This window comes from Petaurus breviceps, unplaced genomic scaffold (genome assembly GCF_028583685.1).
Source record: "Petaurus breviceps papuanus isolate PSGF00001 unplaced genomic scaffold, PetGlider_PUasm1.0 90650, whole genome shotgun sequence".
Lineage (NCBI taxonomy): Eukaryota > Metazoa > Chordata > Mammalia > Diprotodontia > Petauridae > Petaurus > Petaurus breviceps.
In genome coordinates, this window is record NW_027187299.1 from 8,287,643 (window position 1) to 8,300,390 (window position 12,748).

General features: G+C 36.5%; 1 protein-coding gene across 3 annotated transcripts in view; it reads left to right on the plus strand.

The window, feature by feature from the left end:
• COG2 (component of oligomeric golgi complex 2) overlaps positions 1 to 12,748 on the plus strand; it is a 70,637-nt gene that overhangs the window by 56,106 nt on the left and 1,783 nt on the right. For all 3 annotated transcript variants that reach the window (XM_069064894.1, XM_069064893.1, XM_069064895.1), the window contains 6 exons: positions 1,046 to 1,197; positions 3,110 to 3,310; positions 4,613 to 4,685; positions 5,492 to 5,634; positions 8,732 to 8,871; positions 11,052 to 11,232. In XM_069064894.1, the coding sequence (XP_068920995.1) occupies positions 1,046 to 1,197; positions 3,110 to 3,310; positions 4,613 to 4,685; positions 5,492 to 5,634; positions 8,732 to 8,871; positions 11,052 to 11,232 (890 nt within the window). The remainder of the gene's footprint in view (positions 1 to 1,045; positions 1,198 to 3,109; positions 3,311 to 4,612; positions 4,686 to 5,491; positions 5,635 to 8,731; positions 8,872 to 11,051; positions 11,233 to 12,748) is intronic.

The window sequence follows — 12,748 nt, forward strand, 5'->3', positions numbered from 1 at the left end:
GGTTTAGGATCAGAATAGATATTTTCTTCCCTCAGAAATTGACTGGACTTCAGTTCTGCTGGGTATCCTATAGCCAACATGTACGTATTAAACCCTGTGATCCCTTATTTCTATATATTATAATCACTTATCAGTTTTTTTTAATTCTTCCCGGGAACCACCATATTATTTATTCTCTGAATATTTCCATAGGGTTTCTTTTTGAGAAAACAAACAAGAAACCATGAGTTCCATTTCTTTGTAACAATATCAGTTTCTCTAACAAACAAGAAACCATGAGTTCCATTTCTTTGTAACAATATCAGTTTCTCTTTAAGCACAGTAACAGTTTCAGTGCTAAGAAGAAAAACTAGTGTCTAGCTATTGCCCAGGCCAGAAATAAGGTATTATTTAGCATAGGCTATACACCTAGAGTTGGAAGGAACCTCAGAGAACACCTAGTCAGGTAGCATTTAATTTCCATAGTATGAACATGGAGTATATTAAGGTAAAAAGAAATATTGGAAAAGAGGAAATAGAAGTCCTTAAACTTCATTTGATTGATTTGGTGCATTTCACCATTATCCTCCATCCTCCCCACCCCAAAAAATTCATTTTTCAAAGCCCTGTGTGATTTTGGTGACTGTCCAAATAAGTAGATAACATTTAAAGAAGGACAGGAAGAACATTTGGTCATCAGCAAACTGGCAAAGACTTTGACTTAATAAATTCTGTCTGAATATAACATAATTATTTCCATTATGGTTTTTTCATTTAGTCAATAGAGAATTGTGATGAGGAAGACATCTCTACCAAAAGAATTGTATGCATTATTAGCTTAGGGAACATCTTAATAGTACTGGAAGACTATATAGCTATTCATATAGCTTGGGAATAAATTCAGTTTCTTCATAGCAGTCAGATAGTTTAAAATATCACCTTTTTGGTTCTTAAATAGCATGGAATGAAAGAATTAGACTGTTACATAAGACTTACAAAAGATTTCTAGATCATAATTGACTTAAGGTGATTGGGATCCCTTAAATGTATGTTTTTTCCCCCCTAGCTGGGAGCTCATTTTGCCTTTTGGCCTCTCATATGGCATGGGTCAGTCTTATGAAGTGTTGGTCAGATCAGATGTTTTTACCATTGCTAGCACACCGTCTGTGGAAACTCACTTTACAGATTTTAGCACGGTACTCCATGTTTATTAACGAGGTAAGGGCTGGGTGTTTAAGTGTTAATCATTAATGCTAATAAAAGATCAAAGATAAATATAAGTTAAATACTGTGATGAGATTTAAGCCTGTCTTAAAACTATTCTTCAAAAAGTTCAAAAGGGCAGATTTCTGTTATGAAAAGTTATTATTTTTTTTAAAAACTGTAATGGGCTACCACTTACTTATTTAAGGCTGCATCAGGCCCTTAGTTTTCTATTTAAGTATTGTATAAGATTCATTCACTGTCATTTTTTCACTGCTTCATGTTTCTTGAAAACATCTACTGTAAGGTTCTTTTTTATTCATAATTTCAAAATTACATAGTTGGATATATTATCTTCTGATACTTTCTTAATATTATCCTTGAATTAGAACAAGATGCTCATTATTAAAACTATTTGAGATAAAAATAAATAAAAATAGTTGGTTTCCTTTCCTGTTTTTGTAAAATTTACTAAATTTATTCCCGTTTCAAAAAATCATGTCTTTATTAAGTAGTCACATGTTCTGTTTTGGTGCAGTAAGCTCTGTTAGGTATTCATTCATCAAATACTAGTGTATTTTACTTTGTGTTAGGTACTGTGGAAGGTAGAAGGATGAGTGAGATGCAGTTCTTATCTTAATGGAGCCTGTAATGTGTACCATAAAGTCAGATCCTCAGCCTAGGCAGAACTTAGATTCAAAAGAAAGAAAAATCAAAGAAAAGAAAACATAAGAGACTATGTATATCTACATTCTTTTTTCCTCTTTGTCCACCCCTTTAAAAGTTGAGAAAAATACTGGGAAGAAGAGAAGAGTTTAAATTTTAGAGTGAAGACCGAGGAAGCCAGCTGGACTAGGGGAGGGTCCTGTAGAGTCTAGGGTGGTCACCTTCTATGAAAACCCAGGAACTTCTTACAGGGTCTCAAAAGTCTTAGTGCAATTTTAACCTTTATTCTTTCTATGGCCCTAAATATGTAGTCTGTAGTGCCACAAAACTTAGTCTAATTTCTCTTATCCTCATTGACCCTAGAATGTTAGAGCTGAAAGGGCCCTATTATATCTTTTATCCCCTCATCTTACAGGCAAGGAATCTGAGGCTCAGAAATGTCAAGTGAATTGCCCAGGTCACATTGATAATCAGCAGCAGAGCCAAAAGTAAAACCCAAATATTGTGGTGCCTACCTTAATGCTCTTACTCATTACTTGCTCTTATCTAACCCTCTCCTCTGGCCAAAGCCACATAGAAGTGTTTGAGACTTGCTACATGGTACCAGGGACAGAAGAATGATAAGATACATTGAAAACGATGTACCTGATAAATGACACCTATTCTTCCTGCCTAGCGCCCTCCTGTGCCACTCTTCCTCTTAGTACATCCCCTTGATCTGAAAAGCAGATAATAATTTATCTCTTTGCCATTGTGCTGTTAACATATTTCTTGTTTATGTAACTATAGCTGTACAAAGAATATTTTATTATTCTTGTTTCTGTTTGTTTCAAAACACAATTTAAGGTTTATTTGTGGGGTTTTTTATTATTAGTTCTGAACCTTACTTGATTTCATAGAACTATGTCATGGGCCAAAAGTTAGATGCTTGAATGTTGAGGTGGAGAAGGGACCTTTGTAGTTTGTTATATGATTTGAGACTGATCTAAGATTCATCAAGGTGGTGAAGAGGAAGTACAAAGATGTTTATTTCTTGATAATCTAAAATTGGTTACAAAAGTGAAAAGATAAGTTAACTGTCATCATGTGATGCTTGCTCCTGGTGAGCAATTACCTTCCAGGTCTATCAATAGATATTTACTGATTTGTAAACTTTATGTATCCTTGCATAAGGTTAAGTATAATTTAACATGTTCAACAAGTCTTTTTATAGCAGACTATTTGTCCTGAATGGAATGTTAATCATTAAATTATTTTTCAGTTATTACTCAGGCCTATCTGCAATGAAAGTGCCAAGGATAATAAAAAATCCTCCATACCTAGTAACAAGGAGTCTTCCTCCATTACCCAAGGAACCAGTGAGGACCAAGGAAATGGTGTTTCTGAAACACAAACTGTAGCTTTCATTTCCAATACACAGCTTATATATGTGGTTGCAGACCTTGACAAACTTCAAGAACAAGTAGGCATACATTCCAGTGTTGTTTATAAATGTCAGTATTAATCAGTTTGCATTATAATAGTCACTGTTAAGTTTTGCACAACTGGGCTTGATAGGGTTTATAATATAGAGGTAGAAGGGACTTGAAGAGATTTTTTTTTTCCTAACGTGCCTGGATAAAAGTCAAAACTATATAGGACAGATACCGTGTTTCCCCGATAATAAGACCTATCCCGAAAATAAGCCCTTCCCTTACTGTGTAAGATTCCTCTAAAATAAGCCCTCCCCCGAAAATAAGCCCTATTACTAACCTCTGTATGCACCATCCACCCCCCCACCCCCCCGTGAAACGCACGCAATCCAAGCTGCATCCAATCAGAGCTGCAGCAGTGAGCGCGTCATCCTGTTCTTCCCCAGTGATTTGCTTGCTGGTACATTTTTTTGTTCACATTTACCTGTTTATTAAAATTGCTGTCAATGTTCATTAAAATAAGCCCTCCCCTGAAAATAAGCCCTCTGGTGTTTTTCTGTCCAAAAAAATAATAAGAGAGTGTCTTATTATCGGGGAAACACAGTAGTAGTCTGCCCTATTCTTGAGTAACTCACATTTTTTGAGTAGTATCAAAAATCATGCCTCTTTTTATGTGTTTGTTTTTGACAATATATAAAGTGAAGTTTCTGAATATATGTTTACTAGACTCCCATTTCTTTTTCATGCGTACTTTATCATATCAGCCTAACACATCTTCTATGGGCACAATCTTTGTGTGTGAATTTTTATTTTGGTTACTTAAGGAAATATTTGCTAGTAACATTTAGCCTTCAGCTAAGCTTTATTAACTTTTCAGATCTTAAGTTTTTTTTTTCTCTGTGGCATGCATATAACTGCCACAGTTTTGCTTTCACTGTTAAAAGTGTATACGGTATGCATGTTCATAAAGCACTCTTGATACACAGTTTTGTTCTCTGTCCCCACCTCTCCACCCCCAAAACATAATATTTTGTAGTATATAAATGAATACGATTGTCTTATTTGGTCAATAGTGTACCTTTTTGTAGGCTTTTTTATATGTTGAGGATCACAGAATAGAATATATTGTTTCTGCTTTTCAAATCCCCATATAATAACCGCTAATTAGACTTTTTACTGTTTACTATTAAATACATTTATAAGAAAAGCATTAAGAATGTTACTTTCCTCTGAACAAGATTATTAGACATGCTAATTGTAGGTTTATAATGTCAATAGTAGTGTAATCATCGTGGTGCTAAAAATGCACATATTTTTTAAAAGCTGCAGAATACATCATTTGTTTGTTTCAGCTTCCAGAACTCTTGGAAATAATCAAGCCCAAACTTGAAGTGATTGGTTTCAAGAACTTTTCCTCTATCTCAGGTAAAAATGAGTCTGCTGCCTCTTAACAATTCTTTAATCAATAAATAATTTAAAATAAATTTCTGAAAACTTAATAATATATAAACATTTTTATTTTTCTCTTTGACTTTTGGAATAAGCCCTTAACTTCTCAAATACAATATTTTGTTTATTTTAATATCCCATTTGATTATTTTAGTAAGAATTCTTCAGAATCAAAGTAGAGAATAGAACAAATGGGTGGTGGGATAGGAGGGAGGGAAATATAGTCAGTCTTTTACAATATATCTACTATGTTAATGTTTTGTATTAGGTACAAATGTACAATCCATACTGAACTGCTTATCTTCCCAGTAAGGGTGGGTGACAAGGGAGGAAGGGGATGAATCTGGAATTCAAAGTTTTAAAATCAGATGTTTAAAATTATATATACATATATACTATTATTAATACTATCTTGCATGTAATTGGGAGAGAAGATATACAGGCACTGGGGCATAGAGATCTATCATGCCCTACTGGAAAAGTCGAAGGGGGTATGGGAGAAGATATGGGAGAGAGCAGATTGGAGGAGGGGATATCCTGTGGGACTGCTATTCTGGGGTGGTGGGTAGGGAGAGAAATGGGGAGAAAATTTGTACCTCCAAATCTGACGGAAATTAATGATCAGAAGTTAATAAAGCATTTGAAAAAAAAAAGTTCTTGCTTTAACTCTAATTTAGAGATTTTGGCTCATGTGATATTATTACAGTGTATGTCCTATTTAAAATAAAACTTATATTTTCTCTTGGAGAGGGGTTTAAACTTGAATACTCATACCTCAACAGCAGCCCTTGAAGATTCTCGAATTTCTTTATCCTCCTGTATGCCTTCCCTGAGTAACAGGATCATCCAAGACTTGAGTGAGTCCTGCTTCAGTTATCTGAAAAGTGCCCTAGAAGTTCCTAGACTTTACCGAAGAACCAATAAGGTCAGTCTCATTAAACAAAAACTATTTCCTTTCCAAAGCTATAGCAGTTAAGTAATATAACACAGAACCCCAGAGTAGTCCAGTTTGGTTGGAACAGAGTATGTGAGTAGTGAATGGTATGAAATAAGACTGAGAAAGTAGGTTGTCACCAGGTTGTTGAGTGCCTTAAATGCCTGAACCCTGTAAGGTTTATTCAGTAGACATTTGGGACCCACTGATAGTTTTTGAGTCTAGTTATATGATCAGAGATGTGTGTTAGGAAGATTACACGTGAGAGAATATGATAGGCTGGTTGGAAAAGATGATTAGAGTGTTGCTTGGCTTATTAAATGATAAAATGTGAGAGCTGGGAGGCCCGTTAAAGATGAACTTGCCCAAATCCATATTTTCACAGAAGACTAAAGTGCAGTTCAGAAAGAATGACTTTATCCAGGGTCACAGAGAGGATAGCAGAGTTAAGAGTAAGACCCAGGTCATCTGACTCCAAGTCCAACTGTGATTATTGCAGTGGAAGCAAGAAAAGAAAAAGTATATCAGAAATCTGTTAGAGGTGAAAGCAGTATAGTACATGGCAACTAATGGGATAAAAGTGGTGAGAGGAGAGAAGTCAGAGATGATCCAGGGTTTCCATTCCGAGTGACAGGATAAATGGTGCTACCATGAATAGAAATAGAAAAGCTAAGGTGAAGAATGTGTTTGAGAGTAAGATTATGAGTTCAGCTTTAGTCATATAGAATTTGAAATGCTGGTAATTATGCCCAACAGACAGCTGAAAATACAAGACTAAAGCTCTGATGAGAGATTAGAAGTAGACGTGTAGATTTAAGAGTTATCCACTGTAACAACAAGCATCCTAGCATACCCAGGATGGATGCTAGCACAGGTTCCCTGAATCTGCTTTTCTAAAGGAAAGCAACTTTAAAGGGGTCAACAATCTCACTTTAATTACATGTATGTATGTGTGTGTATACATATACATATTACATATACATATACATATATATATATACATATCATTCACTTAGTTCAGGGGGGAAAATCTGCACCCTGAACTTCAGAGAAAATACAAACAAATTACAAGCAGAAAAAAATACAGACAGAGAAAATAACAAATCAACAGACAGGGCTTCTAGCTATCTGACCAAAGTCTGCCCAGAGTCTCCTCTGACCAAATCACACGAATACTCTTTTAATGAGTGAGCCCCAAAGCAAAACCTCACTTCATAGTATATATACCCTTCTTCAGAGCCAGAGGGCATCACAACCCTCGTGACCCACTACCTAATTACAAAGTAACAAAAGGTGTGGGCCTTCCTGAAAAACAAGCCTCCCCTAATCAAGCTTCTCTTGTTGGGCTCCACAGGAGGCCTATTAGGGTAGGGAAGATCTTCAATTCTATTAACATTACATCCACCTAGATAATTATTGATGATAAGGGGATGTGACTGAAGCATTGATAAATGAAGTCATGGAAGAGGATGAGGGTACCTTGAGAGAGAAGAAACAAATATAGACTTGAGGGCCACCCACATTTAAAAAGGAAGAATCATGATGAGCCAGCAAAGGAGACCAAAATGGACTGGTCAGAGTTAAGTAAAAGAGTCCCAGAAGCAAAAGGAGGTAATATCAGGAAGGTGACCAGAAGCATCAGATGCTACAAAGAAGTGAAGAAGGCTGAGGAGAGAAAAAATAAGTTTAGTAATAAGGCCATCAGTGACCTTGAAAAGAATATTTTCAGTAGAGTTGTGGGGATAGAAAACACATTGAGAAGTGAGTTGAAGAAGTTATAAGTAAGTGAAGACAGCAAGTATAGAACACATTTCTAGTAGTTTGGCAGCAAAGGAGAGAAAAAGAGATAAGACAGTGGGTTGAAGTCTTTCTCAGTGATTTAAAATTACAGATTGTTGAATATTGGTGACTTTTTTTTTCCTGCCATGGCATCTGCTCTGATGTGACCCCATTAGAGGCAATAGAAACCTGCATTTGAAGTAAAAAAAAAAAAATGGGTCCGTCTACATGTGCCTCTTAATAGTCCCTGACTGATTAGACAAGTTAGTAAACTTCCTGGTTCTTAGTTTTCCTATATTTAAAATGGGATGCTAATATTTGCACCACCTATTTTAGAAGATGGTTATGCAGAAGGTACTTTCTAAACCGTGTCATGTAAACTACTGCAGTTATTTAATGAGTTAAGAATCAGAAAAGATGAATAACCTTACCTTCTTTTAAGGAATATCACAAGATTTTAAAAGTTGAAAAACTGCACGAGATTCCCTTCTTCCTTCATATTTGCATGAAAAGGGCAGTCCTAGTTTTCCATTCTATGCAAACTGATTTAGAGAATTTATTGTCACTGTTAATACCTATTTGACCTATTGTTTTCTCCTCATCCTACATTATTTTCTATCCTAGAGTATCTAAGAAATATATTTTTTTCCTTGCAATTCTTTTTCCTTCTGGTATAGTTAACTTTCCCTTCATTTGCTATTGACAGATAATCAGGAAATGTTAAGTATACTTATTATTCTAAATCCCTTTGAGGTTGTTATAAAAATCAGTTTCTTATTTAGCAAGTCCGTTATTTTGTCAGCATTGAAACGATACAAGGATTCTACAATTTCCTTCTATCTATTACAGTTGTTACAGAGTAGGTATGGTAGAAAGACCCTTGGCTCCTCTGGCTACAGGTTTATACCCATTGCCTGTATTTCTTCTTTTTATTTCTTTCATCTCAGATACAAAGAAACTGTGAGCGCTTTTCCTAAACTGTTCAGTTTTATCATTCAGAATGCTACATTTTACCTCTTCTATTCTCATTTGTGGTAACTATTTGGAGATTGGGGAAGTGGGGGAGAGCTATTTTTTGGAATGATTGCTTTTCATTTTTCATATCCTTCATAGCCCAATTGTTTCCTTCCCATTCAGCAACTTATTATATAGCTATGTGTCTTACTTTAAAACATTCCACACCTTTCTCCAAATGAAATACCTGCAGCATGAATTTGACATTAAGATTTTTTAATGAGTTGCGATTCTCTTCCATTTTTCTTCCTACTCCAATTTTCCCATCCCCACCTCTGCGCCAACACAATTACAGGAGGCCCCGACCAAAGCTTCACCCTACGTGGACAGTGCTCTAAAGCCTTTCTACCAGCTTCAGAGTGATCACACGGATAAACTCAAGCAGTCAAGAGTTCATCAGTGGTTAGAAGGTGCGCTTTCAGAAAGTACTCACAAGTAAGTAATATGACAGTAGAAATATATGAAATATTCTGTTTCCAAAAAAAGTCCCAAGCCAGAGACAAGTTAGAAAATTAGGATCACATGAAAGTAAAATAGCTGAAAAGGTCAGAGCATTTATTCTTTTGATATTTCAAAATATGTAACACAGACTCCATTCCTCCCCATCACTTCAAATCCTTCAGCCCTCATATTTTTGGATAATAGCCAAGTTCCTGAACCCCCTATAAAGAACAATTTTCCAATCATTTCCTTACCCACACACCCCCAAACCCCTTCTTTCCTAATGGATTGTGCATAGGCTACACTCCCCTCCATTTTTCCACAGCTCACAACTCAGTTCTACCTAAGTCAGGCTCTTTCTTAAGATGTATGTACATCTTCTAAAACCCCCATGCTTCCTCTTTTCTAACTCTTGACTAACATCCTCAGAAAAATCTCTTACCTTCTGTTTTAAGCTCTTAAAATCCTTCACAATTTGACCCCTTTCTACCTTTCCAGTCTACTTACTCTTCACCTCCTTTCACATGCTCTACAGTCCATGTGACGTTGGTCTTGCTGTTCTTTACACAGCACGCCCGTCTCCTGACTCCTTGCCTTTTCATTGGCTGTTCCCTGTGCTTAGTATGCTCTTTGTTTTCTCTTGGCCTCTGTCTCCTGGCTTCCTTCATAACTCAACTCAAATCTCACCCTCTAAACAAGGCTTTTCCTATCTCCCCCACTGCTAGCACATTCTCTTTGAGATTGTTTTCCATTTACATTGTATATATCTTGTACATATAGTTTTTTGCATAATATTTCTTATACTAAAATGTAAGTCCCTTGAAGGTAGGGACTGTAAAACCTTTCTTTGTATCCCTACTGCTTAGCACAGTACATGGCACATAGTAAGAACTGAATAAAAATTCTTGTAGACTGACTAGCTGACTTATCCTTCTTCTCTTCCCTGCTTTTTTCTCCGTTCTATTTTTTCCCTCCCTTACCTTTCTCTCTTCTTGTCCTATCATCCATCTTTCCTTTCTATCCTTCTTCTTGCCCTCTGCTTTCTTTGCCTTCTTCATTCTGCTTGAGTCAAAATATGACCAAATCTTGACGTATAAGCATGAAAATAGTAATAGTGACACATATGTATCAATCGATCAACAAGTATTTATTAAGCATCTCCTCTATACCAAGGAAATATTTTTAAACTAAACATAAATAGAAGCAGCACCATTAGTTTCCACGGCTCTGGAAAATACCTAGAAAGTTTTCTATACAGTTTACACTGTCCTCCTATCTTCATCCTGTTTATTTTTTTTAAGCATCACAATTTGTAAAATAAAATTAAAAATAATCCTCGTTTAGATTTACTGTTTCATTATTAGTATTGACATTTTTTAGGGTCCACTTACTTGTCACTGCCAGTCTACAGTCTTGGCTTGAGTATCAGACCTCCATTTTTATGGTATTTTCAGTTCCAAACAACCTTCTTACAAATCACCTTTGGAAACAGCCTATTTATAATTTGGCAAGTACCTGTACTTAGAACTGAGTAATTGGATATGAATAAATTTTATTGAAAACATTGTTATTTAGTAAAATGAATTTTAATCATATATGTCTGGGTGTGATTAATTTTTTCCACCCTATCTGGATTTTAACTATCTGACTTGGTCAGACCCCAGGTGGCTTCATGTATGGGAGTTCCATTTCAAATTATGAGACTTGCATCTGAGCCTACTTCAATACCATTCCTTAATTCTCAATAATCAGCAAATCCCATAACCTCTGAGAGCCTTAGTTTTCTTGCCTGTGAAATGGAAATAATAATACTTAGACTAATTACCTCACAGGATCATTGTGAACAGGGTGGTTCGCAGATCTTTAAAGATTTGAATGAAGGTTGTTAATATTAATGTTTAGAGTCCAAACAAATGCTATAATACATTCTTGTATTCTCTGACTTTGAAGGGGAACCATAAGGTAGCTTTCCATATTTGAGACCATCTTCCTCTCTCAGCCTTAGTACACATTAAACATCTACCAAGGCTGCACCTTAAATTGGAAGATTAGTTATTCTCTCTACAGTGTTTTCCCCCAGACTTTGTTTTGCATGTCACACTGTTGTGTTTGCCTCATGCACACCTTTCTTGTTCTTCTTTGTCATTCTCCAGTACGTTTCTAATTTTCTTTAGGTATTATGAAACTGTGTCTGATGTTCTGAGTTCTGTGAAGAAGATGGAAGAGAGTTTGAAAAGGCTAAAGCAAGCCAGAAAAACCGCCACACCCAACCCTGTTGGCACTAATGGCGGCATGAGTGACGACAACAAGATCAGGCTCCAGCTGGCCTTGGATGTTGAGTCTTTAGGAGAACAGGTATTGTGATAAACTGCTACCAATTCCTGTGTTTCTTCAACTGAGCCAGGAGGCCCTTTAAAGAGTTATTGTAGTTCATGTGGGCCAAAACACAGCATTCTGAACATGTGGCAGCAAATTAGTACAGCCCCTAAGACCTGGTGACTTGAGAATTATACCCTAAATGATGAGCTGAGATGGATGAGCATGCCACATAGAAGGAAGGAAGCAAGCATTCCAGTTGGCTTAGGATATCTTTAAAGGCTGGACTTTTAAATGGGATAGCCAAGAAATGTGAGGAAAGTGAAAAGGGGTGGAGAAGAGATGGTAGTGCAGTAATTATAAGCAGGGAAATGCAGCTTCTGACAGTGGAGCTAGAGAGCACTGGGAGAGAGGCGTGTAGCAGAAGGCTGGGGGGGGGGGATGTTTCAGTACAAGTGTTAAGTACTTAGTATGTCCTCGGCACTGTATTAAGACAAAAATTAGCAGGACTTTTCATTCTATTCAGGGAGCAACACTTACACAGAGAAGTAAATACAGATTATGTACAATAGAATCACTGGAGAGAGAGGAAGGATTCTGACAACGGGAACAATCAGAAAAGATGAAGAAACTAGGCATTTCAGGAGTCAGGGGTGAGGGTGATGGACTGTGAAGAGGATTCAAAGTGGGAGACAGAATATCATATATGAGAAAGAGCATGTTTGCCACTTTGGCCAGAATGACTAAGGAGGTATCATATGGAATCAATTTGTGATCATACTACAAAAGACTTTAAATGCCAAAGATGTTTGTATTTTACACCTAGGGACATCTAGGTGGCACAACAAACAGAACACTGTACATACAGTCAGAAAGACACTAGTTCAAACCCAGCTTCAGACACTTAGTAGCTTTGTGACCCTGGGCAAGTCACTTAACCCTGTGTGTCTCAGTTTCCTCATCTGTAAAATGAAGACAATAATGGCACCTATTTTGCAAGGTTATTATAAGGATCAGGCAAGATAATATATTAATATGTTTAATACAATGTCTGGCACATAGTAGGTACTATATAACTGCTTATTCCCTGTTACCCTTCCTAGAAGCAGTAAGGAGCTACTAAAGGTTTTTGATAAAGGTTTTTGCAGTGATATTGTCAATTCTGTGCTTTAGGAATATCAGATTAGTATCTGTGTGGAGATTGAAGAGATAGATGGGAAGTAGGCAGATCATTTGGGAGACTCTTTTCATAGTCCAGGTGATGAAAGCCACTAGGGTAGTGGTCTTGAGAGTGTAGAGAAGGGGAGGTAGCATTAATAAGATCTAGAAATGGATTAGATAAGAGAGGTTAAGTAAAATGAGTAGTCAAAAACTATTCCAGGCTTGCTAACCTGAGAGTAACTAGAAGGATGGAACCTTCAACAGAGAGAGGTAAATGGGACGTACAGACTCCAATCAGGTTTCCATATAGTATGCCGTCTTCTGTATGAAAACAACTGCTTGACTCTCAAACAAGCAATTAGCTGCAAAAGTATGCTGCTTACTTTCATTCTGT